The sequence below is a fragment of the Ceraceosorus guamensis genome, assembly GCF_003144195.1.
Source record: "Ceraceosorus guamensis strain MCA 4658 unplaced genomic scaffold IE81scaffold_6, whole genome shotgun sequence".
Taxonomy (NCBI): Eukaryota; Fungi; Basidiomycota; class Exobasidiomycetes; order Ceraceosorales; family Ceraceosoraceae; genus Ceraceosorus; species Ceraceosorus guamensis.
Genome location: NW_020290001.1, coordinates 20,750 through 35,094, shown reverse-complemented (window position 1 = coordinate 35,094; position 14,345 = coordinate 20,750). Strand labels below are relative to the sequence as shown.

The following is a 14,345-nucleotide window of genomic DNA, read 5'->3' as shown; positions in this document are numbered from 1 at the left end:
GGCATGCGCAAACAAAGCACGAATCAGAATTTTGTATCAGCATCTTCAATGTGAGGCCTCGTCAGGCACGTGACCATCTTTTACGCCGCACCATCACCATATTCCAAGACTCGTCGCGGTGTACGCGCACCCGCGGATGAGCGTGGGTGTGCGAGAAGCGCACGCAACATGCATCAGCGAGCATGCAGCAGCAGCAGCAGCAGCAGCAGCAGCAGCAGCAGCTCTTTATAGCTGACATGTTTGTCGCCGCGACGCAAAAGACACACACACACACGCACACGCGCGCGCGCGCGCCCAACAAAGCTCGCCGCGACGGCGCACATGAGCAGCAGCATCATCAACGGCAAAAATCGGTGCACGACGGCGGCGCGCGGTGGGTGTGCTCGTCGTCATCCTGGCGCGTATGTTACGTGCTGTACGCACCACGGCAATCACAAGTTAGAGCCGTGAGCAGGTTCGACCTTTGAAAGTCAGGTCTTTAGTTCTCCACCACTATCACCACCATCATCCACCACGCCCGCATCTGCAGGTATAGGATCGATACGGCGCAATCTCCACCCCTCCCTGCTGCGCACCACATTCAGCGTCCCCCCTGAGCACTCTGCCATCATGTCAGGGCTCAGAGATATGACTCGCCGCCAAGAGGCGTTCAAAAACAAGTCGCAATTCAAGACCGATGAGCTCCGTCGCCGTCGCGAGGAGGCTCAAGTCGAGATTCGCAAGCAAAAGAGGGACGAGTCCATGGCTAAGCGCCGAAATCTCAATCTCGCTTCTGCACTTTCTGGAGGAGAGACCGATGAGGAAGATGTGGTCGGCGCTGCTACGGATGCACAGGTGAGTGGGCTGCGCCGTACCAACTGCACGGATTTATGCGCTTGCAAGCGCTTGGAGAAGTTGTGCCAGACGATTGTGATATCAAGGTCGCCCTAACCCGAGCGCTGGCTAGTGTTAGCAAGCGCAAAGGCTTCGATTCACGAGTCTCTAACGCCAAATTGTTTTCCCCTCGTCTTTTCCAACTTCGTCAGCTGGAGGAGCAACTGCCTGAGATGATTGCGGGGGTCATGTCCGAAGACCTGGACAGGCAGCTGGACTCGACGACGAAGTTCAGAAAGCTCCTGTCAAAAGAGAAGAACCCGCCCATCGAACGTGTGATCGCATGCGGCGTCGTGCCGCGCTTCGTCGAGTTCCTCCGCTCACCTCACAGTCTGGTTTCGGTCAGTCTGCTCTCATCATGCTCGTATTGCCAGAGCGCCATGCTAAGCAACTCACCTCACTACCACAGTTCGAAGCGGCGTGGGCATTGACAAACATCGCATCGGGCACCTCTCAACACACGCAAGTCGTCATCGACTACGGAGCTGTTCCCGTCTTTATCGAGTTGTTGGCGTCGACCGTCTTGGACGTGCGCGAGCAAGCTGTCTGGGCCCTTGGTAACATCGCAGGCGACTCGCCTCGCTGCAGAGACTACGTCTTGCAGCAGGGTGCCATGGCTCCCTTGCTCAGCTTGCTGCAAGAGAACCACAAGATGAGCATGCTTCGCAATGCGACCTGGACCTTGAGCAACTTCTGCCGTGGCAAGAGCCCTCAGCCCGACTGGCAACTCGTGAGTAGATGGTGCGAGGCCTCGTGTGTCCGCAAGGCATTCACTTCACCTCTCACCTTTTCGGACACCTACAGGTCTCTCCTGCCCTGACCATCCTCACGAAGCTCATCTACTCTCAAGACGACGAAGTCTTGATAGATGCATGCTGGGCCATCTCATACCTCTCGGACGGCGCGAATGAGAAGATTCAGGCTGTCATCGAGTCCGGTCTGTGTCGCAGACTAGTGGATCTGTTGACCCACTCTTCCACCGCTGTGCAGACACCCGCCCTACGATCCGTTGGCAACATCGTCACCGGTGACGACATGCAGACACAGGTCATCATTGCTAGCGGCGCTTTGCCTCCTCTGCTGTCTCTCTTGAGCAGTGCAAAGGACGGCATCAAGAAGGAAGCTTGCTGGACCATCTCCAACATCACCGCTGGCTCGAGCCAACAGATCCAGGCCGTCATCGATGCGAACATTATTCCTCCTCTCATCCAGATCCTTGTCCATGCTGACTTCAAGACCAAGAAGGAGGCGTGCTGGGCGATCTCGAACGCTACCTCTGGTGGCTTGCAAGAGCCTGCCCAGATTCGGTACTTGGTCTCCCAAGGGTGCATCAGGCCGCTTTGCGACCTGCTGAAGAGTCTCGACAACAAGATCATTCAAGTTGCCTTGGATGGCTTGGAGAACATTTTGAAGGTCGGAGAGCAGGACAAGACTGCGAACGGAGCCGGCGCGGTCAACCAGTATGCACTCTACATTGAAGAGTGCGGTGGCATGGTGACCATTCACAATCTTCAACACCACGAGAATTTGGAGATTTACAAAAAGTGCTGTGAGTATCTTCTACGGCGCGTGTCCTTCATGACTGCTAGCTCACGCGGCTCTCTACATGACTTGCAGTCTTTATCATGGACAAGTACTTCCCAGATGAGGACGAGAATGAGGATGGAGGCTTGGCACCTGCACAAGTGGATGAGACAGGAAGCTTTGCCTTCCAGTCCAATGTCGCTGCTGCTCCTACCGGCGGCTTCTCCTTTGCGGCCCCTGCACCCAACGGCGATACCTCAATGCAGTAAACGCACGCGCATCCCTTCGCTTTGAGTGCAATCGCGAGCGACTGTTGCAGCAAAGCTCACGCGACCTTTGCCTTGGCCTTTCTGCCTTTTGCTGTCGCGATCCAGCTTCTCCTTGTTCAATGTCACCAGCCCCTCTGTCCAAGCCTTACACACCATCCCCTTTTGCGCCTTCCCAAGTCTAGATCCACCCATGCATGTTATCCGCTTCGCGCTTCGCTCGCGAAAACCTCAATCACCCTCTGCTCCCGCTCCGTTCCAAAACGTCTAGTACCACACGTCGCTAGTAGTACACACCCCACATCATCGATGCGTGAGAGGAAGCACAAATGTGCCAAGCGCAAGATCGTGTGCTCTGCTGACGCGTGCGAAGAGCGGCTGACGGGATGTGCAAGCACGCGGCCTGGAGCTCGCTCTGATCTTCCTAACGACGAGTTGACGCTCGTTTGCCCTTTGAAGCAGGAACAGCATCGTCTTCGCTGTCATTGATGAAAGCTGCATCTTTGTCCTCCTCGTCGTCATCGTCATCGTAGCGTCCTCTTGTAGCAGTGCTCGCGCGAGCTGGGGTCCTCTTGGCTGTCGAGGGTCCGGCTTGACTGAATGTCAGCTGACTTTGTCGGGGAGGGGCTTTCGAGCCCGTCTTGGACGACGTTGTACTTTTCTTTGACGCTGCAGGCGTCTTCCTAGCAGGTGCCTTCTTTGTTCCCGCTCTGCTCGACAAGATGGCACGACGACGTTAGCGTGGCTGTCATGACATCGCTTCGCCTTGCAGCCCATTCACTCACGCGGCAAGAGCAGCAGCTCGTGAGCTGGGAGCGGGAGCCGACCTGTCCTCATCGATGATCAAGTCATCATCGTCTTCATCCTCATCATCACCCCCTCTAAACACAGCCTTCTTTGTGCGCGATCGAACTGCTGGCGACGCGCGCACGGTAGTCCTGGTCGGCGCTCTAGAAGTCGTAGTTTTCTTGGCTGCTGGAGCTCGCATTGCAGGGCTTGAGCTGCGTGAAAGGACTTCCGATGGGCCTGCACTTAGCATTGAGTCATCGCTGTCGATGTGCGCAGCTCTACCTCCCCGCTGTGAGCCAAAGCAGATACTTGAGCCGATGCGCACCCTCGTTTCCTGTTTCTGGTGCGCCACACTCACTACGACAGTCTGTTCTGCTTCGTCGTCGTCATCCTCTTCCTGGACACCGCCTGTGCCAGCATTGCGGCGGCCCTCTGCATGGTCTTGCCCTGCACGGAGATTCTCCTCGCGAAGTCGTCCCAGCTAGAAGCGCTATATACGTGTAAGTCCCACGCTCAAATTCACGCGATCCGCAACTCTGGACTAACTTCGACGTCTAGCTGCTGCTCATCCGGATTCATCGAGACGAGGTCCTTGTTTGAGCTCTTGAGCATATTTGCAACGAAGCTGTGCGAGAATGCGTTTGCGTAAGCATACTGACCCTTTCTCGTGCAACGAATGAACCTCACCTTTTGATAGCGTCCTTGCTACCTCGTCAAGTACGCACAGCGGCCACAGCAGCGTGAGTAAATCTCTGCGTGGCCAGACGAACCACATTGCCGCGCTACTCACTTGTCTTTCTCAATGAAACTGGTGACCGCTCTTTCCAGACCAACGGGATTCAAAATGTTGAGTTCTTGCGCCTCGAGGTACTCCCTCACGAGATCGCCAACGTGAACTTTCTCGAGCTTTTCGGACGCGACCATCCCTTCTGCCTGAGGGTCAATGTACTCCGTTACATTCTCATCTCGTTCTGCCGCAGGAGCAGTGGCGAAACGATGAGCACCTGATGATTAGGACAGTGGTAGATTACTCACTCTTCCTGGCACCTGAGGCCTTTTTCTTGGTAAATTGAAGCACGTCCTTGGGGTTCGCTAACTTGTCGACGAACTCCTGTCCGAAACGGACCAAGTTGCCCATCTCGTGCTTGGTGTACGTGACCCGAAGACGAACGAGAGGCAGCGGCATGCGCTCAGCAGGGTGGCTTGGATCTTCCAAGCGTTGCTGCTTGGCAGTCCATTCCTCATGCGCGCGTTGTATCAGTCCATAGACCTGCAGGTAAGCCAAGTTATCAGCGAAGGGTAAATGTTGTCAACACGGGCGCAGCTACCTCACGTGTTGCTTTAGCAGCTTGGTCACTGCAGGCTTGTCGTCCGCTGCGATATTGGCATCTTGGATCTCATCGTCGAGATCAATGTCTTCCATCACAAATGGACGCACGGTCCTCAGCGGTATCTCCTCCAGGTAGTAATCCCTTTCTTCCACGTGTATAATCGCCACCTTTCTGTGACAGTGAGGCACAGCAAGGTATTAGCAGGCGGTCAAGCTACTCGACCGTGACGTGTGATGACCTACTTCTCGGCCGCTTCGCCTGGCATCAGACTGGTGGCTACACTGCTGCCAGGCTGCGTGACACAGTATCTTTTCTCAGCTACAGGCTGAGGTGTGATGAGCTGTTCGTGCTCATGACCCCAAACGACAAGATGAACGCTGTTATCGAACATCCCCTCGGGTACGAAAGCCTTCGGATCATGGCCCACGCTGGGTTGGGCAGACGATGAATGAGCAGCTGTGAACCTCAAGTGAGGCTTTCTTCCGGCCCCTGTCTCTCACCGATTTTGGTGCACGGCCAAGATATTGAACCAGCTCAGAGGTTCCTCGGCAGGTCGATACATGCGCACTCTATTCGCTCGCAGCTCGTATCCCATCCTATCATCCTTTACGTTGCCCATGCCGTACAGTGCAATCCTTGTGCCGCCTTTCTGCAAAAGTACTGGTCGAATACGGATTCCGTCCTCCATAAGGGGGTCGTTTGCTTGTGCAGCGCTTCGCCCGGCCGTTCCATCAGTGCTGGGCAACTCCACCTTGCCAAAGTAATTGATCAAGCCGGCCACTGAAAGAACGTCCAATGCGGATAAAGCACCCTCCTGCGAGCGATTGGCCAGCGTCAGTACTCCCAGCGTGAGTGGTATTGGGCTGCTCCGCCACTACGCACCACACCAACGCCTTGCGGGTCGTCGTGGTTGCCGTGTATGGAGAAGACGGGGATTGCCACGTTCAAGTTAGAGTCTTCGTAATTGACCGCTGGAAAGCTGAAGACAGCAAGCTTGGCACAGTCAATCGTCTTCTCAAGGCGCCAACAGGCTCACGTCGCCGCTTCCACATACCTATACCCATCTGCCTTGCCGTCGAAGGGATCACTGAGCAACTCTATGCTCACTGGCTTGTCCCCTAGAGTGTACTCTCGTAGAGAGGCCATGACACCATGTAGCGTCGCTCTGGAGGGCTTATTCTCGTGGAACAAGTCACCACCCAGCAGTATGAAGTCGACCTGAGCATGTGCAGTGCGCGCGATATGAGTCATGGACAGCTAGATGCGCATGCCGCGTCCTTCTGAACCCACATCGTGCTGCTGAGCCAGCTGAAGAATCTCGCGGAAGGTGTTGAGCGAGTCTTGACCGCGAATCGGATCTTTTTCCAGGTACCCAACACTGCAGCGATAGCGGAAAGGGTGATGAGAACGCACAATGATCATCCACTAGCATACACGTACTCACTGATTGTCCGTTGCGAGCATGATCTTGACGTGGCTCGATTCGTCTGAGGATGACGACGACAGGTTAGCTTGCGACAGACCAGACACGAGAAGCTACGCAAGGCTCACCTCGGGCACTGAAAGTTCCGCTTGGCATGAGTTGAGGGCTATGATTCGCATCGGAACCTCGCTGAGCAAGCTCTTGTCGCGACGCCGCATCGCTGTGCTACATGACTCACCGGTTCTGTGTCCAGCTTCCGCTCGCCATCGGCTCTTCCCTGCCTTCCGTGGTAGAGCTCGCGGTTCTAACGCTGTCCAAGCGATGCCCGGGACTGAGACCGGCTCCGAAGTCATCTTGTCCCTCCATGTAAGATGCGTTGTTTGTATCTCGTGGCGCTGAAGCACTATGTTCTCGGCGTCTCGGAGAGTTGCTGGATTCGCCAGCCCCTCCGTGTTCGGACGGAGGTACGTCCTGAGCGTCGCCTTGCGCAGTGCCTATCGATGCTCTCGAGTTCCTCTCGGGACTTTGTGGAGCATTGGACCTATTGGAATCTACAGTCGAATGTCTGGTCCTTCTGTTCGACCTGGTACTGCGCTCACTAGGAGCAACAGAAGCCTGACGCACGTCTACATCCTCCTCTTCTCCTGGGCTCACTTGGCTTCTGCTGCGATCGTTGTCCGTCGCTGCAGCTTTCGCTGCTCGAGTCTTGCGCGTAGGTCGCTGCGACATTGAGCCCAGACAGATTCGAGAATCGGGGGTGAGAGGTCTTTTGGGGCAGCGTGGTCCACGATGATGGCGTGACAGGTTGGAGGGCTTCACTCGTGCATGCTCTCGTTGCACTCAGTGACTCATCAAAATCACAGATGTCGCGGGGCGAAGAAGTGCATGCATGCGCGGCGGTGTGGCAGTGCGCGCGGAGGGCACTTGCTCGCCCCCGCGCGCATCGTCCAGCAGCTGGGAGAAGTCACGAGCTTGATGAGTATCATGCGTGTCACTCGACGACCATTCGCGATTCACCATTCTTCACTGTGACTCCAGACAGCAATCAGAGCCCATCTCGAGTCATGAGTGTTGAGTCAATGTTGGCATCCGTGCCATTTGATCATGTCCTGCACATCGTCATTGAAATTACTGAAAGGTGCAAGACGGCTCGCTCAAACATGTGGCGTGACAAATCGTATCCATTCAAGCATCACCCTCGAGCGCTACCTCACACGGAAGGGCACATGGTCCGCAAAGACACACACCCGGAGACTCCATGCCTACTTGTCCTCCTCTTCTTGCTGCTCATCCGAGCTCTCCTGCTCAGTGTATCCATACGCAACAACGGCGGCAATTCCACACAGCGCAGTGATGATGCAACCAGTGAGCGCTCCCACAGCTTTCGGAGTCCAGCCGGTGACGAGGTAAGTAGGTTCGGCTTGCAGTCCTTCAAAGTCCGTAGTGGAGTTGAAACCCGCCGCATTGCCGGTGGGCGAGATGCCTTGCGATTGACATTGCTGTCCGAACACCGCCGGGGTGGAGAGCGTCTGTTGCGCCTGAAGAGGCGCTTCCAGAAGTAGTGTGGATAGACCTTGATTCATGTGCCACTCGATGTGGCCTACGGAAAGGCATCGCGAGGTTCGTTGGCGTCAGCCATAGCAGCTTCAAATCGGCCGAGGAAACCCGCTACGTCCAACTTACAGTGCAAGAACCAGGCCCCAGGGTTGTCCGCACGGAACCGAATTGTAGCACTTCCCGTGCTGTGAATAGTGATGGTATCGCGGCGCATTGGGTTTACCTGAGTCTCATTGAAAGGTGGGTTGAGGGCGGGGTCATCGCTGGTAACATCGATCGCCTTGTGGACGACTTGGAAGTTGTGTCCGTGGAGATGGAAAGGATGTGTACCTGCATCCCAATTGTAAATGGTCACCTGCACCATGTCCATATGATTGAAGATCGTCGCTCCCGTGTTGGGTCCGTAGACTGCCGCATCTGCGGACAACGAACCCATCGATGTCAATGTGGACAGAGAGGGAGTGTTGGGGTTGATGAAGCTGATGTTGTTGAAGCTCGCGTACGGCTTGCCGTCGCTGTACGTGTTGAAGCTGACGTGCAGGTCGTGCGATGCATCCGCTTTAGACATGCCTTCGACGGCGGAGGGAACCAGGACGGTATCGTCGAAGTACTTGTACTCGTCCAAGGTGGGCCGTTCAGAGCCCAGCTCTTGCCCCGATGCATACGACAGTGTCGCCGTGACATCTGCAGTGGTGTCGCACACCAGCGTGCGTCAGCATTGCGATTATCGCGAGATTGGCAAGTGTGCAAGCAACGCGCGCTGACTCACTGAGCTGTAGGTCGTCTGGCACAACATCGTACATGTCTGGATCGAGATTGGCATGGATCGGCCAATTCTTTGAGGTGTCAGATCGAGCTGTGATCAGAATCGAGTATCGCTGTGCGACGCTGATGGTGATGACGTCCACAGGCGACTCCTCTGTGTCGACGCCATCGGCTTCGATGATGCGCATATCGTGGCCCTCGATCCAAAAGTGATACATGGACAGAGCTGACATGTTGATCAGTCGCAAGCGATACGTCTTGCCAGGCACGAAAGGCAACGTGGCGTTCTCGTTGAATCCAGCCAAGTAGCTTGCGCTGGTCGCGTTGCTCGTGTGGGCAAAGTACACTTGCGCGGCTTTCGGGACTGGCTCGGCACCGGTGGGGTTCTTGACGTTGATGAACTCATTTTTGAGCAGGTAGTCGTGCTCGTCGTGATACCAGTCCGCTAGGATAATTGTGTAGTCGTCATCGTATGCGTGCACCTCGTTGGCGTTGTGAATGATGGCTGGTGTGCGCAAACCGTCAACGTACTGCCCGGCGTAATGGCCGTGACTGCATCACAAGACGGTTGTCAGCGGGGGTGCAAAGAGCTTGAGTGCGTCTCCGGTGCGCTTCTCGACTCACGTCCAAAAGGTTCCCCACTGCTCTTTGCGGCCCGCACTACCGCTTGGTGAATTGAGCGGCTCGTACGTGATGCTTTGGCCTGCAGGAATGGGACACTGCGTAATGCCTACAGCGCCATCCCAATAGCCCGTCTGAGAGGGGAGCAGAGGTCGGACAGATCAATGAGCATTTGACTGGCCTGAGCTTGCATGCGAGCACTCACATTGTTGAAGAACATTCCGTGACTCTAGCCCGTCAAAACGAGACGCTTCGCGTGAGCACTTTGGCCTACGTCGAGGTGGCACAGCTTGCACTCACGTGTAAGGCCGTTCCGGTCCCATCGTCAAAAGCGTTGTTGACAGTGACACGCAGCACATCCGTCGAATTGACATTCTGTCAGGTGCCAACGCTCCAGGGTCAGATGACCCGCCTAGCAAATGACAGCTTCGCACTCACGATGATAGGAGGAGGCCAAGTGCCGTTGACGCCGATGGCCCTTCTCGGCTGCAGGCCATCTGGATTCACATCGTTGACCCATCCGACGTTCCACACGTGGTCGACGTTCGCTGCGAGTGTGGAGCTGGAAGCTGCGACGAGCGCAGCTGCGCCCGCAACGATTGCAGAGGAACTCGCTCGCATTGCTGATGTTGCTGTGCTTGGCAAGACAAGAAGGGGTGGTGAAGGGAGGATGGGAAAAGAGGCGGGTACGTGGGAAGCATGAACAAGCGTGTCTGTGCAATTTAGATCTTCCTGCGTGCTTGTAGCGCTGGCTCTGAGCGATTTACGCTCGTCGTTACAGCGGAGAGGGTTGATGTCCAGACCGGCTGATATAGAAGGGCGAAGCTTGAGTGTGCTGCAAGCCACCGGATGAAGCGTCAGGAACGCTTCTGCTGCGTGAAGGCTCTCCAAGTGTCACGCTTGCAGGCGGCAGGCATCGACTCGAGAGAGGAGTGAATGGGGAGTCTAGCTTCTGCTCAATAAGGCTAAAGTTGCTGCGGTGAGGTTTGATCTGATCAATGATTGATCAGCGCGGTTTGGATCGCAAATTAGGCGGACAGAAAGCCATTCGAGGGACCGCGGTGAGGCAACCAAAAGACAAAGTCGCGCACCGACACGCAGTGTGAATCATGAATCAAGAATGGTGGTGGACCTATTCGAATGCCTACAAATTTGGGGCTCCTTGTCGCGTGAGAAGAGCAAGCATGGTGCAACGATGACCCGCAGCGGAGATGCCAAAGGATATCCTTCGATAGCAGTCAGGAGTTCTGTTGTACTCTCACTGCTCCATACTGCCGTAGGGCGCCTCCCTGCCGTCACTGTACTGTAACGACTTGGCCTAGAGTTACGATTGCGGCGGCAGCGAACGAGAGCAGCACACAAATTCGGAAGCCAACTCAAGTAAGAAGCCGCCCGCATGGCCTCCGGTTTCCACTTGTCGCGGACCGGCGGGCCCATGCAGGAACCTCGGCTTCGTTGCTGCTGCTGCAAGCGAAATCTCGCAAGTCTAGAAATTCGAGCAAGTCCATGCATGAAGCCTCATCAGGTGATGTGAGAGCATATCGAGCGAGTCGGTCCGGCTTGTGAACAGTCTCGATTTAGGACGATGATTTAGCGCCGGGAGGAGGGAAGCAATCAAATCATGGACAAGAGCAGAGCGACACACACGCTCGCCGCTGCTGCGTTGTGGCTTATCCGCGCGCGTAATCTGATCCGACGCGTCTGGAATTTTTTTTGGCGTCGCGGAGCAGGATCCAACAGACAGCCCGCTGATGGTTCAGTGGTCGGGATCGGTCACGTGTCGCCTGGGAAGTCACGTGCTGTGACGAGCTCGGGAAATCGGCGCTCCACTCGTGACTCACGACGCGCGCGACTCATCTTGACCCATGCAGCGTGAACATTCTTGATTCACATCAGGGGTCGTACGTAGAATCAGAATGGCCATCGAGGTGGGAAACAACACTCGATCCGTGTCGCTTCCCTTCAATTGACCACGACTGGTGGTTGACAGACGTCTGGGAGACTTCAGGATGTCTCCAAGCAATACGCGAAGGGTGCAGGCTGCCGCTGCTCGGAGGGCCGCACGAGATGAAGCCAGAGCACATCGCCAGCAAGCAGGGCAGAACGCAAGAGGCGGTCAACACAATGGCAGCAGGATGGTGCCGGACGATGTAACGCCGAGGGCTTTACTGGGTGGCATCGCAGTAGGGTCCTTGCTAGCATTCACCAACCTCTACTTTGGCCTGCAGTCATCATGGATCACCATGGCCTCTCTTCAAGCCGCGTTGGTGGGCTACGGTCTCGTCAAACTATTCCCTGCACCTCCCACTTGGCTCGCTTCTCGAATAGGCTCGTCAGGCTCCCCACTGCATAGCGGTCCCTTCTCACCGCAGGAGAACGCTGTGCTTCAGGCTACAGCTGTGAGCGCGGGAGCTATGCCTCTCGCTGCTGGCCTCATCGGCATTGTGCCCGCGTTCACCCTGCTGGACCCTGCGCGAGACGGCGGAGCTTCGCCATTCAAGTTCTCCTTGGCAGAGCTCATGCTTTGGAGCGGCAGCTTGGCATTGTGAGTAAGCTCGGCACGTCCAGCAAACGCATTCACTCAGTCGATCTCCACTCCATCCTTCCTCCTCCCTCTCCCAGCTTCGGCGTCTTCTTTGCAGCCCCTCTGCGCGTTACCTTTGTTCTGAAGGAAAAGCTCAGATTCCCTTCAGGAACAGCAACTGCACAGCTCATCGGTGTCATTCACAATGTCAAACTACGCCAAGATGAGGAAGTTGCGTCGCAAGAAGGTGGGGACCCCAGCGCGCGGGCCGACGAATCGGGCGAGCACAGGCCGCTGCTCTGGCAGGTGCACGCGCCGGTCAATTCTCACGAGGAGCCCGAGGACTTGGGCACCAGCGATACGCCGAACCCTGCACCTGTGCCGGGAGTAGATGCGTCTCCTTCTACTCAGGCCGAAGAGCCTCAAACTTCTCAAGAAATCGAGGAGAGCTGGAGACCAATGTGGTACTCATTCTTGTTGTCTGCTGGGGTAACTGTGAGTGCGCCGAGTCGAGCAAATGCCGCAGCTCTCGAATTGAGCCAAGCTGCGCTCTCGTACTGTCACTGCAGCTGCTAGCCTATTTTATTCCCGTGGTGTATGCTGTACCTGCCTTTGACATTCTATCGCCAGCGCACGATCTAGCAAAAGTCTGGGGTTGGTGGTTCACACCATCCCTCTCTTATGTCGGTCAGGGAGTCATCATGGGTTTCCCAACGTCAGCGGCCATGTTCGCCGGAGCTATCGTGGGCTGGGGCATCCTCAGTCCTTTGGCGCATCACTATGGATGGGCAAAAGGGGAGCCATTGGACGCTGACACCGGATCACGAGGTACGTACCCAGCTCTGGTGCACGTCGCAGGTCCGGCGTTGACACGACTTTCTTCCTCTGCCAGCATGGCTGCTTTGGATAGCATTGGCGATCATGACCTCCGAAAGCTTCGTGGGGATCTTAGTCTTGCTCTTTACTTGGCGCGGCAGCGAACCTCAGAGAGTGCGGGCTCAGGCTCGCGGGGCTCGAGGCGTCAACGGCATCGGCAGCTCGGCGCACTTGACGCAGAGCCGTAAATCTGATGACGAGGACGAGCCGGCAGCAAGGCTTATCCCAGCTTCTTGGCTACTAGTGGGCCTCGTGCTGTCCGCCGGCTCTGCAGTAACCATCTTGATCTACCTTTTTGGTAGCCAAGGAGTGGATTTCCTGCATGTGGCCTTGGGAATTCTGGTGGCTGCCGTGCTTGCTGTTTTGGCAGTGCGCTCCCTGGGCACTGTAGATTTGAACCCCGTCGGCGCGCTAGGCAAGGTGAGCATCAAATTTTGGCTTGTCCGCTCGACTGTTGAACTCCCACGCATCCAAGTACGGCTGACGCCACGCTAAATCTGCAGCTCAGCCAGCTGGTGTTTGCCTTCGTCGCGCCAAACCATGTGCTAGCCAACCTAGTCGGCGGAGCGCTGGCCGAAGGTAGTGCAATGCATGCTGGCGAGCTGATGCAAGACTTCAAGACTGGGCATTTGGTTCGTGCGAGTCCTCGAGGGCAGTTCGTCGGACAATTGGTGGGCGGATCAGTGGGTCTAGTCGTGTCTTCGATAGGATACAAAGCGTACGAATCCTCGTACGCGATTCCAGGACCCGAAATGCCAGCTCCAGCTGCTAGGTTGTGGCTCAACTTTGCAAGGCTCATCAATGATGGTGAACAACTACCTGCGCGAAGCAAGGAATTCATGATTGCGACTGCTGCTGTCTTTGCCACCTCTGGTGCCCTCAAGACGGTCGTGAGTGCAAGGCAAAACGCGCGCGAACATAGACGAGCACTGCAGGGGCGCCCACGCTCCCCGCTTCGGCCTCGCTGGGAGACCATCGTCGCTTGGCTTCCCAACGGGATAGCCTTCGCGGTCGGTCTGGGTCTGAACACAGTGAGTGGCGCAAGCTCTGCCCGTTGATGCAATGACTGACCATGTTGCACACTTGATCCGACAGCCAAATTACACCCTAGCGCGACTTCTGGGTGGTCTGCTATCCATTTGGTATCAACGTCGACAAGCGCAGAAAAGGGGTGGCAAAGCGCCTTCTCCTTTCGATCTTCCACCCGTCTTCTTGCTCGTCCTGAGCGCCGGCTTTGTGCTGGGCGAAGGAGCAGCTAGCATTGTTACGCTTCTGCTTAGACAGGTCGGTGCTCAACCTTGGTCCTGCTGGGGCTGCCGAGGTGGCTGTTCCGGCATTTGCGCGGGATGACATTTCGCGTCCTCGACAACTTGCCATGAGATCATGAACACGCGCCTCGTGACTTGTTTGCAAATCGCCTTCGATCCAGCAAAGAGTACGATACCTTCAACCGCTTTAGGCAAACAAGATAGATGGATAACCTTTGTGTAGCCCTTGTTTCGCACCCGCAAACGCTTGGGTCACCAAGAATGCGTGCCCCTGCTCGCCCTGTGCAGGGCACACTCATGTTTTCAGTGCAGATACATATCAGTCCGACCTGTGATGTCTGTGCGCGTGCGTGCGTGAAACGCTTTCTACAGAGGTCGAGTGCGCGCCATGCCACCTCTTATTCAAGTTTACAATTGAAAGTTTGCCGCTCTGGAGTCCGCCGCAACCCGCTGGATCTTTATCTGATGGGGGCAACCAACTCCGACGGTCCCGCTGCACATAAGCTTTAGCATGCATCTTTGAGCCGC

At 56.0% G+C, this 14,345-nt stretch overlaps 6 protein-coding genes across 6 annotated transcripts; 2 read left to right on the top strand and 4 right to left on the bottom strand.

Moving 5' to 3' along the window:
- The first annotated feature begins 277 nt into the window (after positions 1–277).
- IE81DRAFT_320332 (ARM repeat-containing protein) lies at positions 278–3,004 on the top strand. Its single transcript, XM_025512993.1, has 5 exons — positions 278–834; positions 1,026–1,214; positions 1,283–1,603; positions 1,678–2,422; positions 2,491–3,004. Exons 1-5 carry the CDS (start codon positions 610–612, stop codon positions 2,664–2,666), a joined length of 1,656 nt encoding a protein of 551 aa, XP_025372322.1. The 5' UTR covers positions 278–609; the 3' UTR covers positions 2,667–3,004.
- On the bottom strand, positions 2,890–3,984 carry IE81DRAFT_206632 (hypothetical protein). The gene is made up of 3 exons (XM_025510937.1): positions 3,811–3,984; positions 3,449–3,741; positions 2,890–3,373 (listed from the first exon to the last, which is right to left on the bottom strand). The coding sequence occupies exons 2-3, from the start codon at positions 3,700–3,702 to the stop codon at positions 3,088–3,090; spliced, it is 540 nt and encodes a 179-aa protein (XP_025372321.1). The 5' UTR covers positions 3,703–3,741; positions 3,811–3,984; the 3' UTR covers positions 2,890–3,087.
- Positions 3,872–6,304, bottom strand: IE81DRAFT_206597 (DNA repair exonuclease). The gene is made up of 11 exons (XM_025510936.1): positions 6,228–6,304; positions 6,074–6,161; positions 5,838–6,001; positions 5,666–5,762; positions 5,284–5,597; positions 5,026–5,211; positions 4,786–4,954; positions 4,488–4,722; positions 4,243–4,423; positions 4,140–4,157; positions 3,872–4,077 (listed from the first exon to the last, which is right to left on the bottom strand). Exons 1-11 carry the CDS (start codon positions 6,245–6,247, stop codon positions 3,972–3,974), a joined length of 1,578 nt encoding a protein of 525 aa, XP_025372320.1. The 5' UTR covers positions 6,248–6,304; the 3' UTR covers positions 3,872–3,971.
- A 1,164-nt stretch (positions 6,305–7,468) lies between these two features.
- Positions 7,469–9,770, bottom strand: IE81DRAFT_344858 (putative iron transport multicopper oxidase; the record flags this gene model as incomplete). Its single annotated transcript, XM_025515855.1, has 7 exons — positions 7,469–7,806; positions 7,890–8,447; positions 8,533–9,080; positions 9,153–9,283; positions 9,355–9,378; positions 9,450–9,524; positions 9,588–9,770. The coding sequence occupies 7 exons, from the start codon at positions 9,768–9,770 to the stop codon at positions 7,469–7,471; spliced, it is 1,857 nt and encodes a 618-aa protein (XP_025372319.1).
- A 243-nt stretch (positions 9,771–10,013) lies between these two features.
- IE81DRAFT_206493 (hypothetical protein) lies at positions 10,014–10,658 on the bottom strand. The gene has a single exon (XM_025510935.1). It carries the CDS (start codon positions 10,584–10,586, stop codon positions 10,257–10,259), a length of 330 nt encoding a protein of 109 aa, XP_025372318.1. The 5' UTR covers positions 10,587–10,658; the 3' UTR covers positions 10,014–10,256.
- A 391-nt stretch (positions 10,659–11,049) lies between these two features.
- IE81DRAFT_320328 (OPT superfamily oligopeptide transporter) lies at positions 11,050–14,144 on the top strand. Its single transcript, XM_025512992.1, has 6 exons — positions 11,050–11,694; positions 11,772–12,168; positions 12,243–12,501; positions 12,566–12,969; positions 13,053–13,580; positions 13,645–14,144. Exons 1-6 carry the CDS (start codon positions 11,285–11,287, stop codon positions 13,897–13,899), a joined length of 2,253 nt encoding a protein of 750 aa, XP_025372317.1. The 5' UTR covers positions 11,050–11,284; the 3' UTR covers positions 13,900–14,144.
- The last annotated feature ends 201 nt before the right edge of the window (positions 14,145–14,345 follow it).

Bases quoted from the DNA above. Each gene is read 5' to 3' on its own strand.
- IE81DRAFT_320332 (XM_025512993.1), top strand. From the start codon at position 610: ATGTCAGGGCTCAGAGATATGACTCGCCGCCAAGAGGCGTTCAAAAAC. The intron at 835-1,025 runs GTGAGTGGGCTG...CAACTTCGTCAG, and splicing joins GCGCTGCTACGGATGCACAG to CTGGAGGAGCAACTGCCTGA. The intron at 1,604-1,677 runs GTGAGTAGATGG...GGACACCTACAG, and splicing joins CTCAGCCCGACTGGCAACTC to GTCTCTCCTGCCCTGACCAT.
- IE81DRAFT_206632 (XM_025510937.1), bottom strand. From the start codon at position 3,702: ATGCTAAGTGCAGGCCCATCGGAAGTCCTTTCACGCAGCTCAAGCCCT. The intron at 3,374-3,448 runs GTGAGTGAATGG...CTTGTCGAGCAG, and splicing joins CGAGCTGCTGCTCTTGCCGC to AGCGGGAACAAAGAAGGCAC.
- IE81DRAFT_206597 (XM_025510936.1), bottom strand. From the start codon at position 6,247: ATGCTCGCAACGGACAATCA. The intron at 6,002-6,073 runs GTGGGTTCAGAA...GCACATGCTCAG, and splicing joins AGCTGGCTCAGCAGCACGAT to GTCGACTTCATACTGCTGGG. The intron at 5,598-5,665 runs GTGCGTAGTGGC...AATCGCTCGCAG, and splicing joins ACCCGCAAGGCGTTGGTGTG to GAGGGTGCTTTATCCGCATT.
- IE81DRAFT_206493 (XM_025510935.1), bottom strand. From the start codon at position 10,586: ATGGGCCCGCCGGTCCGCGACAAGTGGAAACCGGAGGCCATGCGGGCG.
- IE81DRAFT_320328 (XM_025512992.1), top strand. From the start codon at position 11,285: ATGGTGCCGGACGATGTAACGCCGAGGGCTTTACTGGGTGGCATCGCA. The intron at 11,695-11,771 runs GTGAGTAAGCTC...TCCCTCTCCCAG, and splicing joins TGGAGCGGCAGCTTGGCATT to CTTCGGCGTCTTCTTTGCAG. The intron at 12,970-13,052 runs GTGAGCATCAAA...CTAAATCTGCAG, and splicing joins CCGTCGGCGCGCTAGGCAAG to CTCAGCCAGCTGGTGTTTGC.